This window comes from Oryza glaberrima, chromosome 5, assembly GCF_000147395.1.
Source record: "Oryza glaberrima chromosome 5, OglaRS2, whole genome shotgun sequence".
NCBI lineage: Eukaryota > Viridiplantae > Streptophyta > Magnoliopsida > Poales > Poaceae > Oryza > Oryza glaberrima.
Window position 1 is genome coordinate 3,472,720 of NC_068330.1, and position 15,568 is coordinate 3,488,287.

General features: G+C 43.3%; 2 protein-coding genes across 3 annotated transcripts; both read right to left on the reverse strand.

Moving 5' to 3' along the window:
• Positions 1 to 315: 315 nt before the first annotated feature.
• On the reverse strand, positions 316 to 3,100 carry LOC127772570 (transmembrane 9 superfamily member 12-like). The gene is made up of 2 exons (XM_052298503.1): positions 2,934 to 3,100; positions 316 to 2,618 (listed from the first exon to the last, which is right to left on the reverse strand). The coding sequence occupies exon 2, from the start codon at positions 2,608 to 2,610 to the stop codon at positions 640 to 642; it is 1,971 nt and encodes a 656-aa protein (XP_052154463.1). The 5' UTR covers positions 2,611 to 2,618; positions 2,934 to 3,100; the 3' UTR covers positions 316 to 639.
• An 8,155-nt stretch (positions 3,101 to 11,255) lies between these two features.
• On the reverse strand, positions 11,256 to 14,840 carry LOC127774688 (UDP-xylose transporter 3-like). Of its 2 annotated transcripts, none has more exons than XM_052300973.1 (8): positions 14,712 to 14,840; positions 14,405 to 14,630; positions 13,527 to 13,711; positions 13,115 to 13,182; positions 12,909 to 13,041; positions 12,388 to 12,549; positions 12,041 to 12,307; positions 11,256 to 11,929 (listed from the first exon to the last, which is right to left on the reverse strand). In XM_052300973.1, exons 2-8 carry the CDS (start codon positions 14,526 to 14,528, stop codon positions 11,804 to 11,806), a joined length of 1,065 nt encoding a protein of 354 aa, XP_052156933.1. In that variant the 5' UTR covers positions 14,529 to 14,630; positions 14,712 to 14,840; the 3' UTR covers positions 11,256 to 11,803. The 2 variants fall into 2 exon arrangements, with proteins under 2 accessions (XP_052156933.1, XP_052156934.1); XM_052300974.1 differs by having other exon boundaries at positions 11,256 to 11,954.
• Positions 14,841 to 15,568: the final 728 nt, after the last annotated feature.

Genomic DNA, 15,568 nt, shown 5'->3' on the forward strand with positions numbered 1-15,568 from the left:
GTTTGAAGCTGTGTATGCTGTTCAACTGTTACAGCTTACCAGAAACAGTGAACCATGTGTCCATGTCACAGAGTACGTCAGAACATGTGGCAACTAATTGAAAAACTGTGACCTGATTACAACCTTCAGAATTCAGAAAACGAGTATTCACAGCGGCAAGGTTGACAACAACTCATGTAGACACATACATGTTTATCGAGAAAATTGCTCAACAGCATTATCTCGTTACAAGTTTCAGAGCAAGCGGAAGCAGCATAACAAGTAGCAGTTACCTAGCATTCAACAGTATAATATCAGGGGAAGAAACATAAGGACTGTAATCGAATAGCTCTTTAATATTGAATATCTGTCAAAGTGTTCCAACAAAGGCTGCTCACAAATGCCCAGAGAAAACAAAACATTATAGTATTACAAAGTCAAAAAACATAGCTGAAACATTGCAGACATGCCTACAAAATATAAGCATGAACTTAAAGAAACTGTGCTATGCTAAATGATAGAATTAATCAGGGCCAAAAGCCATGGGCGTTGCCATGTTTACATTTTTCTTTTCAATTCAATATTATTGTGTGATATGTTTCTAAGGGATAACTATCACCATGCTCAGGTGATCCTATTGCAGCAAGAGTGTGGGTGCCTCTAGTCAATCTTAACAGATGAGAAGAGGTAATGGACGAAGTAGAAGGACAGCAAGAAGCCAATAGCACCAGTAGACAGCATGATGGCAAGGGCCATGATCAGGGAATAGCCAAGGTAGAGCGTTGCTGAGACCGGTCCACTTAGGCTCCTAAGGTCGAACACGAGGTAGTTGATGGAGTATAGAAAGACGTAGAAGGCGACAGAACCGGAAGCAAAGAAGGCTTTCCACCACCACTTCCAGTCCTCCACACAAAGATGCATGTAGGTTAGGACTAAAGAAACCTCACCACAGACTATGACCAGCAGGAAAAGGACAATGAATAGGAAGCCAAAGACGTAGTAGAACCTCCCCAACCAAATGCTAGACAGGATGAAGAAAAGCTCAATGAAGAGGGTGCCAAAGGGCAATGTTCCAGCACCCAAAACAAGCAGCCATGACGGGAACTTGCGCTCAGGGATCTCTCGTGGAATTTGGTTGGTACGGACAGGGTACTCTATGCTTGCAGCACGTGTACCAAGCAAACCTCCAATAAGTGTGAGTGGAACTGAGATGCAGAACCACAGGGCCAGGAGCGTGAAAAACAGTGAGATAGGTAAAGCTCCAGTGCTCTTCTTGCCCCACAGGATGGAGTTCAGCACGGTCAGGATAACGAAAACAATGCCAGGGAAGAAGCAGGAGGTCAGCCAAGCAACAGATTTCCACCCTTCTGAGGTTCCTTTGATTGTCCTCCAAACACGGACACCGACATATCCAGCGATAATTCCAAGGAAGAGGTACAGGATGATCATTCCGGTCAAGAGCATTCCCCTTGAAGCAGGTGAGAGGAAACCCAGAGCAGCAAAGACAATTGTAACCACTGCCATACCAGTGATCTGGATACCATCAGCGACCATAACACATAGCAGCTTTGAGCAGCAAGGCTCTCTGAAGACATCACCAACCACAAGTTTCCATCCTGAGAGCTCCTCATTCATCTGAGCTTGAGCCTCCTTGTCCATCTCCTCATACCGTGTCAGATCCCTACGGACAGTCCTCAAGAATATGACAAACACGATACCAGCCAAGAAGAAGACAACCATCATTGAGTTCATGATTGAGAACCAGTGAACCTTGGCACCATCCATTTTCAAGTATGCATCCCACCTTGATGGCCACTTAATGTTGCTCTTTACATACTCAACGTCATAGGTGAATGTAATCCTCTCGTTCTCACGGATAGCCTGAGATTTCTCAAGCTCCAATGGGCACTTGACAGAATCAACCTTGTCATACATCTTCAGCTTGGACATCGCCTCAGGATCACGCCTCACACTGCAAGGCACAACCTCGAAGCCAACAATCTGGAATCCGCTCTTGCGATCTGACTCCACCATGGCAACGCCATCCTCACTGGTGATCACAACATCACCCTGCGCCTGGTACTGATGGACCAAGACCTTGAACCTGAGATGGTTAATGATGTAATCCTCGTTACTCCCCATCGGGTTGTACCCGACCGGGAATCCGGTCCACTGGATAGTCACCCCATTCTGCTCGGTGAATCGCATGACCGGCAGATTGTCGAGGACCATGTTGACCTGGTACAGATCTCGCGCCCGCTTCTTCAACAGCTCGGCCTGCTCCTTGGTGAGTGGGTCCGTGGTGCATAGGTACACGGACTCATTCACGTTGACTCGGAACCGGTATGGCGAATTGTCGATCTGATCACCCATGAGGATCTCGCCGAGGTTCTCGGCGCTCTTCTTGACGCCTTCCGGGGGCTTGCAGTAGGGCAAGCTGTAGTAGCTGAAGGGCAACTCGGTCTCAATGGAGGTGAGCGAGTTGACCTTGGCTGAGATCACCTCGTTAGGGGTGTAGGTGTGCATGAATGTGCCCGGGAGGTAGAAGCCATTGGCACCACCGTGCAGGCTCACGAGAACGACGAGAAGGTAAGCCAAGATCCATCTGCGCGACTGCATCTTGGCAAGCATTCCACCCCCTGCGACGATCAATCCAACAACACTCAACAATCAATCTGGTTCTTGAAACCTCAAACCATTTACTCTCTTAATCTCATCTTATACATATACATAAAAATAAAATAAAATCGAATCCTCGTATCACAAACCGAACTGAAACGCGTAACAAGGGGCGGATCCAACATATTTTTGTGGAAAAAAAAAACAAACTGCTACTACTTGTATCATCAAGGTTAAAGAAAAAAGCTGCTTCCAGATCTAGAAGGAGAAGCTAAGGGTTAACGCAAACAAATTCGAGATAAAAGTGGATGAGAAAAGAGGATCTGGATCCTTACCAGGATGTGGCGGAAGCAGCCGCGCGCGCGCCCTGCTCTGCTCTGCTCGCGAGATGCAAAATCGGCGGCAGGAAGTGGGCAAAGAAGGAGCCGAGACGAGCGCGGAGACGGGGATAAATATAAGATCCTCGATGAACGCTGAGATTTTCAGTTTTTTTTTTTCGTTCCACCCTTGGCACGATTATAATAATTAAATTAAAGTAATTTAGGTTAAGGTCCACGTTATGCCAAGACCAATAGCGAATTCACAATAAAAATATAGGATGGATCCATACTTAATATCAGTAGAAACCGAACTGGATGTAACTCAACTCGTTAGGTTCTCGTGGTGAAATCAATCCATCTGGATTAATACGGGTATTTGTATTTGTGTCTAGTTACTCTTTCAGTGATAGACGATGTATATGTGGTGACTTCATTAATCTCAAGATATGCCGACTCAATCTTTGAAAGATGCTCAAAAAGATAGGTTGTGTGCATTTATATGAATGAGTGCGCGTGTGTTATGAGCGTTTACTATTTTACTGTGTTTATAAGAAAAATAAAATAGTTAAATTTAGTGCGTATACACGGTCAGATAGAAAAAAGACACGTAGGAAAAAAAATGAAGTGCCTTTCAAGGCAATTAGTTGAAAAAAAATTCAGCAATAGAGCTACTATACAACAACTAATCGGCAAAGCAACGGTTAAATTGCTCGTGTCACCGCCAGCCGTCTGCTGATGCACCCCGACATGGCCGCCCCCTCACAGCTCACAAAAAAAACTGTTATTATGGTATAGTCCCTCTGCTCCATAAAAAACAAATCTAAAACCGAATGTGACACATACATATGTCTAGATTCGTAGTATTAGGATGTGTCACATCCAGTACTAGATTGGTTTTTTATGGGACGGAGGGAGTATATCTGAAAAAACATTTGATGTGGTAATTATGTCCAAATCAATCTTGAGATTCAACCAGTAAAAATCGCTTCTCACCGGTTCACCGAAATCCAACAGAAAATCGATAAAAACCGATGACTTTCAATCAACATGGTAAAAAACAGGCTAATACAGATCGGTTTTCATAAACCGTGATATAGTGGTTTTATGAAAACCGGTCGATTTTCACGAAATTCCAACGTTTTGTCAACCCTCGATTCAGCTGTCATTAATTAAAAAAATATATTCAAACAGTAGGAGTTAGAGATTACATGAAATTCGATGGTAGCAAACTTATCAAAAATTTTCCAGGGGTGACTTAAAAGGAAAAAACTGGATTTTTCCCGTTTGTAGTCGGTGCTTGTTTTCAATGAGAAATTTATTGTTCCAGTGGTGATTTACTTCCTCCGTCTCAAAATATAGTAAGTTTTGGTTAGATGTGATGATCCTAGAACTACTGTAAATCTGACATGTCTAGATTTAGATTTATAGTAATAGGATATATCAAATCCAAACAGGACGGAGTGAGTACTAAACAGTACTTAGGGGGTTAGGTCATGTTGCATTTCGTCGGTTCGCGTGTGGTGTGGGGGTGGTATTTTGGCGCTGGTCCACGTTCGGAGATCCGGCTCTCCTATCGGCCCATTTCGTCCTGCTTCTACACGTGTAGTACTACTAATATTTTGGTCATTGTTTGACCTGGTGTGGTGGTTTCGGTAGGTTGGTAGGGAGCCTAACCAGTGCCAATGACATGTGGGCCACCCCCCACTACCGGACGAACAGTACACTACAGGTACAAGCAGGCAGCTTCGCCTGATTCCCATTATTTTTCTTCTTCTTCTCCCCTCGGATCCACAGTCCACACCGTCGGTTGAATTGTTTTTGTCTCATGCCGGCCCCACCGCAGGGCTGTTGACATCTCGATCAACGGCCCAGATCTGCCATGCCATTACTGCTGCACGGACTCGGAGAGAGAGAGGGAGAGAGAGGAGACAGGTGACCATGACAAAATGGCAACAATGGACAAATGGTATGTGGGGCCATGGTGCCAGTGGGCAGATGACATGTGGGCCCAGGGGGGGTCGTGGGGTTCAATGATCAATCATGGAGTTCAAGAAACGCATCGGGCATCTCCTCCGTGGTCCAGCTACACAACGGCGATCTCCAACCTGCCGCCGTGATGCCAACGAGCGATCGGGGTTGTGTTATTCCCCAACTCATATCCTCCGGAAATCGTACGTTTTCCAAATCGGAAGTTACTTTAAAAAAAATCATATTAATCTATTTTTTAAAATAAATTAAACTAATACTTAATTAATTATACGCTAATAAATCGCTTCGTTTTATGTGTCGGAGGGATTAGTTTCATCCCCAAGACCACAACCAACGAACACAGCCTTACTTACCCTACTCCCTTTCAAAGAAAAAGCTTCGCGATCACTCGTCCAGTCCTATCATTTGTTTTCTGCTTTTATAAGCTAAACTTTTAAATTTATACAGTTAACTTTGTGAGATTTTATTGAAGTTTATTTTACAACATTTAATTTTGAATCATAAATAATTTTTTTTAACGACCCGCACGAGACGGTGTGAGATTCTATTGATAGAGCAAGAAAAAAAATTACAAGATTACAACCCTGGAGGGTCGTAACCAGGAAAAGGAAAAAAAATATACCACCACCCCCACACTGACAGTGCCAATACACAACTCCAGGAGAAGGCTAACACCGGACCGGCCGCTGCTAAGCGTGACCGACTGCCGCTAGACTAACAAAAGAGCACAAACGAGATCGCCCAAAGTCGAGAGGCTTTGGCTAGAGGATACCAAAAACGACGCCTTCAAGAAGAGAAGCGACGGAAAAACCGTCACCGTCGTCCGTCGGGGCTCAAAGAAGCTAAGATAGGGCTTTCGTCCGGCAACCACCCTTGAGGGCTGAGACAGCATGACAATGCCCTTAGGAGGGATAATTAACCATCGTTGTCGGTCCGGCCAAGGCCGGGCTGAATTTTCACCCGCTACTCACCACCCGCGAATCCACGGTTGATGCATCGATGCTCCACCACCACTCAACCTCTGCCGACATGTGGGACCACTGCAACAGTGCCCCCCTCCCCCGCGCGGCCAGCCTTCGTGCGCCGAAGACCGCACCACATCCGCCGACAGCTCCTCCTCGCACCGAGGTCGCCTTCTCCACCGCCGGCCGCGTCTCTCGCGCCAAGCCGGCCTCCTCCATTGGACGCGCCTCTCGCGCCAATCCGGCCTCCCTCCATCGGCCGCGCCTCTCGTGCCAAGCCGGCCTCCATCTCCACCGCCTACGCCTCTCGCGCCGAGCCGGCCTCCGCTGCCATCGGCTGCGCCTCTCTGCACCAAGCCAGTCTCTGACCCCTCCTTCAAACGCTGCCGCGCGGCCAGATGCAGCCGTCTGCCACGCCCTCAGCTAGCCATCCGAGGCCGTCATGCCTCCTCCCACCTCAGCCACGGTCGTCACCGCCGTGCCCCCTCCCACCGCAATCACAGCCGCCACCGCCACGACGAGCTCCGCACCTGCAACGACGCTACTGCGACGGCCTCTGCCACCGCACAGTCAGCGTCACCGTCGCAGCGCCCTGCCGCCGAGCAGTCGGCCGCGCCTCCATCGGGGAGGCCGCTCCACCGCCCTTGGCCGGCCACCACCGCGGCCGCTGTCACGCGGCCGCCACGCTGCTGCTCGGACCCTCGCACTGCCGCACTTCCACTCGGCCGCCGCGCCGTCGCCACGCCTAGGGTGCCGTTGTCGCGAAAATAATGTGTATATAAAAGTTCTATTCATAAATTCTTTTTTATTTTTAGTTGGTAAACATTTGTACAAGCGAAATGTACCCCGTCCTCTCCGAGGTCTCACCGGTTTGCGGCTGCCGCTTTGCATCGATCGACCTGCCGCCCGCACGTTAGATTTGCAAATTGCAAGCAATCGTGTTTGGTGGAGAAGAGGGTCGGTAGGGTGGGAGAATCCGCGACATGAACGGACGAACAGCCCAACACCGAGAAGGCAAAAAATAAAAAAGAAGAATTCTGATGGAAGAAAAGGGTTTGCGTTGCATCAGCACGGAAAGGGACACGTTTCTTCAGGAAAACACTACCTGCATGTGATGTGCATACTAGTACCTTTCAGTTTTGAAGTAGCCCAGATCGCAATTCTCACAGAAAAAAAGGGGGGTAAAATGGTGTTGCATCTGGAGCAAGAAACAAAGCACATGCTAGTTTGCCATACAAGAATACTGCTTCAAGCCTTCAATAGATGATAGACCAGTCAAAGGAACAAGCAGTGTACAGTTTCATCTCTGTAAGGGTGTGTTTAGTTCACGTTAAAATTGGAAGTTTGGTTGAAATTGGAACCATGTGACGAAAAAGTTAAAAGTTTATGTGTGTAGGAAATTTTTAATGTGATGAAAAAGTTAGAAGTTTGAAGAAAATTTTTTGAACTAAACATGGTCTAAAGGGGCTGTTTGGTTGGTGGCCTCAGTTTGCCACACCAAACCTTAGGCGTGCCACAATTTTTTAGACTAGTGTTTGGTTGCGTGCAGCAGTTGAGTCAAGCCACACTTTATTAACACATTGGCCCACGCGTCATACTCTCATTTGCTAGCCAAAGTTTGCCCTAGTTGTGGCTAACAAATTGTTGGCCACACTTTGTGTGGCTTGCCACAGTTATGGCAAATCGAGTTATGGCAACGTTAGCCTCCATCCAAACAGGCCACTGAAGCTGCACAGAAGAACAAGTTTATCGAACACTGGTGGAATCTTGTACTCCTCAATAACACTCACCAACCACTTAGAACTCTAGTGATTCTGGTATCTTGGGAAGTATGGTACGGACGTAATGTAAGAATTTTCTGTTACAAAGCAGCAATTAACAGTGGCATCAATCCTAGCTAAGATCAAGGAGGAAGCGAGAGCATGGGTGAAAGTAGGAGTATATATTTAGACTTTAGGAGTTTGGAATTTTGGGAAAAACTTATTACGTAAGGACTCCTTTGTACATACGAGACAAAGGGTGTGTTTAGTTCACGCTAAAATTAGAAGTTTGATTGAAATTAAAACGATGTGACGGAAAAGTTGGAAGTTTGTGTGTAGGAAAGTTTTGATGTGATGGAAAAGTTGAAAGTCTGAAGAAAAAGTTGGGAACTAAACCATGCCAAAGCTTATATACTCCCTTTAAAAAAAAGCCTGTGTAGGTAAAGTAGAGCTGTAGAACAGTAGAAAACAATGTGGATCAGTGGATGGGGAGGTAAACGCTAAACTACTTAAAGCAACCCACATAGACATCACCCTTTTGCTGGTGCATTTTGTATGTCATGACTGTTGTGACTGACAAAAACAGGCCAACGCCAAAGGGGACAGAATAATGCAGAAAACCACAACAGCAAAGAATGAGACTTGCTTCCAGAAAAAAAAAGAAAAGAAAGGTGAAATTAAAATTCAGGGATTTTGTTATGTCATTAACTCAGGAAGACAACTGAGTACTGAATAAAGCACCATCTGAACTGAAGTTCCAACTGCCATAATAAGAGGAGTGGTCAGAAGTTCCTAATGACGAAAATGCTCAAGTTGCCTAACAATGCATTTCACCGGAGAATAGATCCATCAACAATACATATGGACACTGAATTGTGTGTGAAGTATTGTTCAAGCTACCCAACGATATAGCATTTGAAAGGACACGTTCACCTAGCAAGATGCAGGCAGACAGGCAGAGCGTTGCAACCTGTCATTTTCGCAAGTAAGCAGAAACACTTGCAATTAATAATGGTTCACAGGCTTACAGCAACGATTAGAATGACACAAATTGAATGTGCCTACATATGGAAGTAATTCCTCCGTTTCACAGTGTAAATCATTCTAGCATTTTCCACATTCGTATTATATATGTCTAGATTAAAGTACTTCCTCCGTTTCATTAACATTAATATGAATATGAAAAATATTAGAATAATTTACATTGTGAAACGGAGGGAGTACTAAACTACTAACTACTAGAACTAATCGCATCGGCGGCGGCGGTGGCGCGTCCTCCTGTCGAGAGGAGACGGAATTGGGAATGGGGAGGAGAGAAGTTAAGGTAAATTTGATTTTGGGCCTTTTTTTAAGGCTATTGGGTCGTTGGGCCTGAAATAATGAGAGAAGGCCTTTTGAATTGGATTTCTTTAGATGAATGTGCCTCCTTTTTTTTCTATATACATATGAAATAGGGAAATGTTTCATGATGGTATCCCGTTCAAACGGGACGATATCTTAGATATATCGCCTGATACCTGGTAGGTCCGTTCAGACGAGAGGTATCATCCTGTCCAAATGGGATACCATACGCACGCACTGGCAAGATTCGACCTTGGCGTGCGTGGGTCACCGCTCGCCGCCACCGATCCGGCCCCCATTCCCCACGTACAGGCTAAGGTGAAGAGAAAGGGGGAGAGAAAGAGAGAGGAGGAGGAGGAGAGAAGGAGGAAGAAGGGAAGGAGAGAGAATGATACGTGGGCCCTATAATATTTTTTTTGTGTGAATGACAAATGAGTCCCACACATATCCTATCTTACTATAAAGTTATCCCCCACTAGCTCTTTAAGCTTAACATGCAAAGATGCCACATCATCATCCACTAACAAAATGCCACATCATCATCCACTAATTAACAAGATGCCACATCATCATCCACTAACAATCATCACATTTAAACATCATGCAAACATGCTATATCTTTATAGTTTTTATAATTTAAGAGCTTTTCAAATACAAACATGTTAAAAATTATCATCCAACATAATTCACATAATGTTTTAATGTATATCTTTATTATGTTTTATGATATCCTATATACTTATATAGTTTATCCTCACTTAGTGATTAAATGATTAATCTATGGTCTAAATTATCTTTCTCCTTTTTTCCTCTAATTAAGTCGTATCACATCAATTATTTTTAGCCTTTAGATGATTAATCTACGGTCCAAGCTATCTCACTACTTTTCTTCTTCTATAAGGTCATACCACCTTACTTTCCACGTTTGAATCACCATTCTATAATTTAAGTTTAAATGATCATAAACCATATTAATTTACTTAATCTGATATTATCTAACTATATTACACGTTATTTTTTTATCATACTAAATTCCCGCAGCAATGCGCGGGGTTTCACCTAGTTTTTTTTTTTAATTCTAATACCACGTCAACGTCACGTGAAGTGAAGACCAAATCAACACCGCTGTGTCAACGGAACTGTCCTCTAAAACAGTCGAGGAAGTCAAGTTGCACCGATTTTAATAATTTAGGAGTCAAGATATCTGGTATTATGGTTCAGGGATATGAATAAGATTCGACCACTAGTTAAGCGAGTCAAAGTGAACTTATTCATCCAATAAAGCCTCTCATTTTGTTTGGGCCATCTTGATCAGTCCAGAGAAATCCATCATCAGTGCATAAACACAATCAACTTGCTCTCGTTCTTTCTCTACTTTTACGGTGGTTACATCTCTCGATAGTTTTTTTTTTCTTTTTCTTCTCTCTGCTTACTCTCGCCGCTCTTTCCACTATTTTGATAGATCTGGTAAGCGCGCAGCTGCCTCATTAAAAAGAAAATGTAGTCCCAAAAGTTTATATATGCGTCTGTCCGAACTGCAAGCTAAAGTGAGCAGAAGTGTATTACTCTCTCTGTCCTATAATATTATAAGGCACGCACACATTCCAAAATTCAACTTTAAAAACATTTAACCAACAATTATTATAATATAAGTTAAATTTTATTTGCTAAAATTAATATAATTGAATTGACATTTAAATTTATTTTAAGATGGTTATAATTGTTGCAATAAACTTTATAGTATATGAGAAGATTATGCCAAATTTGATCATGCTTTATATTATGGGATGAAGGGTATATTGAATTAGAACTGGAGCCGCCTCGTCGAGGTCTTCCCTGGCCTTGGTAGCCTCGCGTCTAGCGCCCTAGCCACGCCGGCTCGGGCTCGTCGCTAGGGATGTTCGCGCAGCACAGGCGTTGGGTACAGCCATCGTCGTCCTCGACAACGACGGTGGGGATGAACATCTTCGGTGAAAAGATGAACAAGGGAGATGGGGTGAATAAGAAGATGGGCAATTTGGTCCAAAAAATCTATTAAGTGTACAGAAGAGTCAAGAAGTGGCATATAACTATGAAACAACAGTGACATGATTTTAAATAGTTAAATAGTAATGGTGTTTTTCAAAACCATGAACATTTTTACATACTTATCTCTATCCAGATTCGTGTATAAATATAAGATAAACTTATTTTAGGACTTCATTTTACTCTGATGGTTACATCCTCTGATAGATATAAAATGTTGAGCCATCGTCTGTACACCAGTCATGAAAACCCGCGAGACATAAAGGATAATCGGTTCATGCGGCATTCGATTCACTCAGCCAAAAATATTGTTTTGAACATGGGAAATTACATGATTGAAGAGAACAATTGTTCCATGTTATTGCATTGAAAACTTGTTGGAAAAGAACCCCTCTTTGCACTTGGTCCTAAATATACAAAAGCTCCATCACTGGGTCCAAAGTAAAAATAAACTTACAGTCACAAACTTGAACCTTGCAGATCTCTAGTTCTCTGGATCTTTGGTACAAAAGAATGAAGTCTATCTGTGGATCTATGTTCCCATAGGAAGTTACAGTGAGAAAGATGTGGAGCATATCCAGATACACTCATACAATATCTGTTGTCTAAGTTTCAAGGCAGATCTGCTATCTTGAAGGTAAAATCTTCCCAAGAACCCTTTTACTGCTAGTAGATACTAGATAGTAATGTTAAATAAACCCAAAAATGTAACTGGAATGTTCATTACAATCTGGGTTGGCTTCCAACCCTACTATCCGCCTACCAAATTGAATCCTGTATAATGCCACCATCTAGAAGGAAGGTATTTTCACGCCCTTGAGTACTTTGAGCTCCACATCGGTACCTTGAGAGGCTCATCATCAACCACTCCACCTCCGTTCTCAACTTTGCTCAGAGAGTCTGAGATCAAAGGAGCCGAATCGCCTTCTTTCGCCTGTAATATATGGCGTTTTGAAGAGCTGATAAGATATGTGGGAACAATTGAAACGATTCCAGAACTAATGGTGAACCATTTGCAAGCAATAAAATTCAGACTGGAAGCTACCTGTTGTGGGGAGACTTCGGCGTTTTTTTGCTGGCCCTCCAATGTGCAGAAGTATGAGTATAAGACCATTCCAACTACTGCAATTAGGATGCCGAGTATGTTTCTCCAGCTAAATGGGTCATGAAGCAAAACATAACCAAAGGTCAGTACTAGGCATGTTTTAAGATGGCCCAGGACTTGGTAAGTGACAGGAGAAGTCTTTCCGATCACAAGGAAAGTGCTGAAGTTCACTGAGACAGATATCAAGCACGATAATACAATGAAAAACTGCATAAGAAACAAGGGCAAAATCAGAATCAGATAAAACAAGGTCAAAGTAAGTCTTCGAAAGTTGTTTCACTGCTTACCACAACTTGGGATGTGTAGTCGAATGCAAATACATTTTGGTTAGTCAAAAATCCATCAAGGAATGGACCAATAAGGAAGAGGGTCAGTGATTGATAGGGGCAAGATTGGTATAATAATTGGGTTGAAGAAACCTTGAACTTCTTCTGGATAGTGTTTGTCATCTAATAGCTGGTTAAGGATGACAGAAACCAACAACAAAATAGAGTACTACAAAATTGTGATCCATAATAGTGATCAAAAGGAAAACAAAAAAATAGTTACACTAGTAGCTTCTGTTTATTTAGAAGGGGAGCGACATCGCAAGAGATACTGTTGGCAAATATCGAGTTATCTAACATTGCAAATGTAAACAAGATGTATTGCCTACTTGAATACTCAAACCAGAATCAAGTGTGACTGACCAAAGATGATAATAAAAGCCTGACCGTGTATGAAAATTCTACTTTCTCACTACAGGGTGATTATGCATAAAATTTCATTTTTTGGGAAGAGGAAAATAAGGGCTGAAGTTGAAGGATACAATTTGCGCGATGCAGGTTGTAATAATTGCCAGCAAGGACAATACGGATCCCACAGCATTGAGTTGCAGATCAGTCACTGTTGCAACGCCGACACCAAAGAGGAGCACTGAAAGGGACAGTTGGATACTCCGGCTACAGTGTCAATTCAGACAAGGGTTAGCTCAAGACATCATCACACGGGCGCACAAAGGTATAAAACACAAACCTGAACTTCTTCCTGAAGAAAAGAGTCTCCAAAATAACAGTGCATGGGATGATAGCCAGCTTTGTCATCTAGACATAAAGGACATTTCGGCATAAGTTAGGTGGATTGATTAGTGTGGAAGAAAGGGCACATAAATTGCAATAAATGCTTGCAATAAAATGTTGTGCTGTAATAAAAGCCTTCTGTAATAAGTTTATTGTACAAACAGCAATAGATAAAACTGCAACACATCAACAAGAAGATATTTACTTTACCTGTACCTCTAGCTATCATTGTACCAAGGGTCAAAAATAAGTATCACTACTAGTTTACTACTGTACCAGACACCCAATAAGCACAGGACTGCAGTGAATTAACTAGGAAATTCTGGCCGGTACAAGAATCAACGTAAAGAAGATCGCAAACCTTGTACCTGGTAAAATCCAACAGAATTAAAACCAAGACTCAAGTTGAGGAGGCCAATGGAGATGCCATTGAGCACTCCAAATCCCATGACAGTTCTCGAGTCGAAAGGCTTGTGCTCGAAGAACTTCATCCATAATGCTACATGGAGGGAGCAAAATGTGACAAGAAGATGCCAACTCGTCAAGGTAGTGGCTGCAAAATACAATTCCATGTATGGAAAAACAGTTAGTGTCATTTATATTCATGTAAATTCTACAAACACTAATACATTGCAATGCATTTGAGAAAAGAAGTAACAGAAAATGGTAGGTGAAAAAGGAGGCTACAATCAACACAAGTCAACCTATGTTCTGCACAAAAAAGGCACAAGTCAAGCTTGACAATAAGTTCCACATACAGTGCATGAGTTCATAATTCAAATTGCAGCACCAGATCAAACAAGGATATTACTCCCCTGCGTCAAGCAACCTGGTAGATGTGCTACTAAAGCTTGTTCACTGCACTAGTATAAACAATTGAATCTAATCCACACCATCAAAACCATCAAAGTTTCATATTCACTACTCCTCTTAGCAAATTTTTTTTGTTCAAAAGCTTCACCAGAACTGCATGAGTTCGAGAAACATTTTATCCTACCACTATCTCTACAATGATGCTCTCCCCATCTCTAAATTAAATACCACGGCCAAATTCACAAAAATCAAACACTACAAAAAAAAAAATCTAACAATTGATCTAAGCACATAAATCAATAAGCAATCCTCGCTGAAAACAACCCCTACGAAATTCGCAGAGCATCACAGATCTACGCGAATCGCAAGCGACCAATCAAGAAGCTTGGGGGGAAGCAAAGGAAAAGAAGAGCCCAGATCTCCCAACACCCACCAAAGTTGAAGCCGAGGGAGCTCATGAGCGCCTTGTTGCAGATGACAATGGAGACGGATGACACCACGGAGAGGCTCAGCGCCCCCACCGTCCCCAGCTGGAACTTCTCCCCGCCGACACCCATCTCCTCCTCCTCCTCCGCCGCCCGCCGCCCGCCCACCGCAAAAAGGGTACGAAGATCAAAGCTTCCCGATCGAGGGCGCCCCAGCCACGCCGCCGGATGCACCTGCACGCGGGAAGAGATCCCATTTCGATCATCGGAGAGGCAAGAAGCCCAAGAAACCCAAGAAATCGAGCGAGGCCTTACCCGGCTGTGGATCTGGGCGAATCTGGCGGGGGCGTGGAGGGTGGGCAATGGCGCCGAGGCGGAGATCTGCGGGGGGTGGTGGGATTCGCGGTGGCGAATCGGGGGATGGGAGGGAAGGGGGGAGGGGAGGAGACAAAGGTGGAGTTTTTATATGGGGGAAGGTCGTCCCTCTTCTCGCGTCGTCGGTGATGAGATGGATTGGAAATGAAGAGAGATGAATGAATGGAGAGATGGATAGAAAGATAGAGAGAGGCTTTCAGATTTGGGAGCTATTGATTGACTCTTTGAGAGTAAATGCATGCTATTTTCTTATGGTTTTGTGAGGCCTGCTTTAGTTCTTAAAACTTTTTTTCCTAAAAACATCACATCGAATTTTTGACACATGCATAGAGTATTAAATATGGATAAAATGAATAACTAATTGTACAGTTTGCATGGAAATCGCGAGATGAATTTTTTGAGCCTAATTAGTTCATGATTAGCCATAAGTGCTACAGTAACCAACATGTGCTAATGACGGATTAATTAGGCTTAATAAATTCATCTCACGGTTTCCAAGGCGAGTTATGAGATTAGATTTTTCATTCGTGTCCGAAAACCCCTTCCAACATCTGGTCAAACGTTCGATGTAACACCCAAAATATTTCTTATGATTTGATGAGCTTCTTTTCTTCTTCTCGTTAAAAATTTTTCCTTCCATTGAGTATTTTCTCTCTAAGATAAATTTTGGAGGGTTTTTTTTTATGTTCGGATGATGGTTTATTTTCATGTTGTGATGTTTCTTCTTTAATATGTAACAGAAGGGTCAAAGTTAATCGCTGAAACGGTAATATACATCTCGACGGCTTTATGTATAC

Excerpts from the sequence above, each read along its gene's own strand:
- LOC127772570 (XM_052298503.1), bottom strand. The coding sequence starts at position 2,610 with ATGCTTGCCAAGATGCAGTCGCGCAGATGGATCTTGGCTTACCTTCTC.
- LOC127774688 (XM_052300973.1), bottom strand. The coding sequence starts at position 14,528 with ATGGGTGTCGGCGGGGAGAAGTTCCAGCTGGGGACGGTGGGGGCGCTG. Across the intron at positions 13,042-13,114 it reads TTCTTCAGGAAGAAGTTCAG|CCGGAGTATCCAACTGTCCC; the intron begins GTTTGTGTTTTA and ends TTGACACTGTAG. Across the intron at positions 11,930-12,040 it reads CCGAAGTCTCCCCACAACAG|GCGAAAGAAGGCGATTCGGC; the intron begins GTAGCTTCCAGT and ends CATATATTACAG.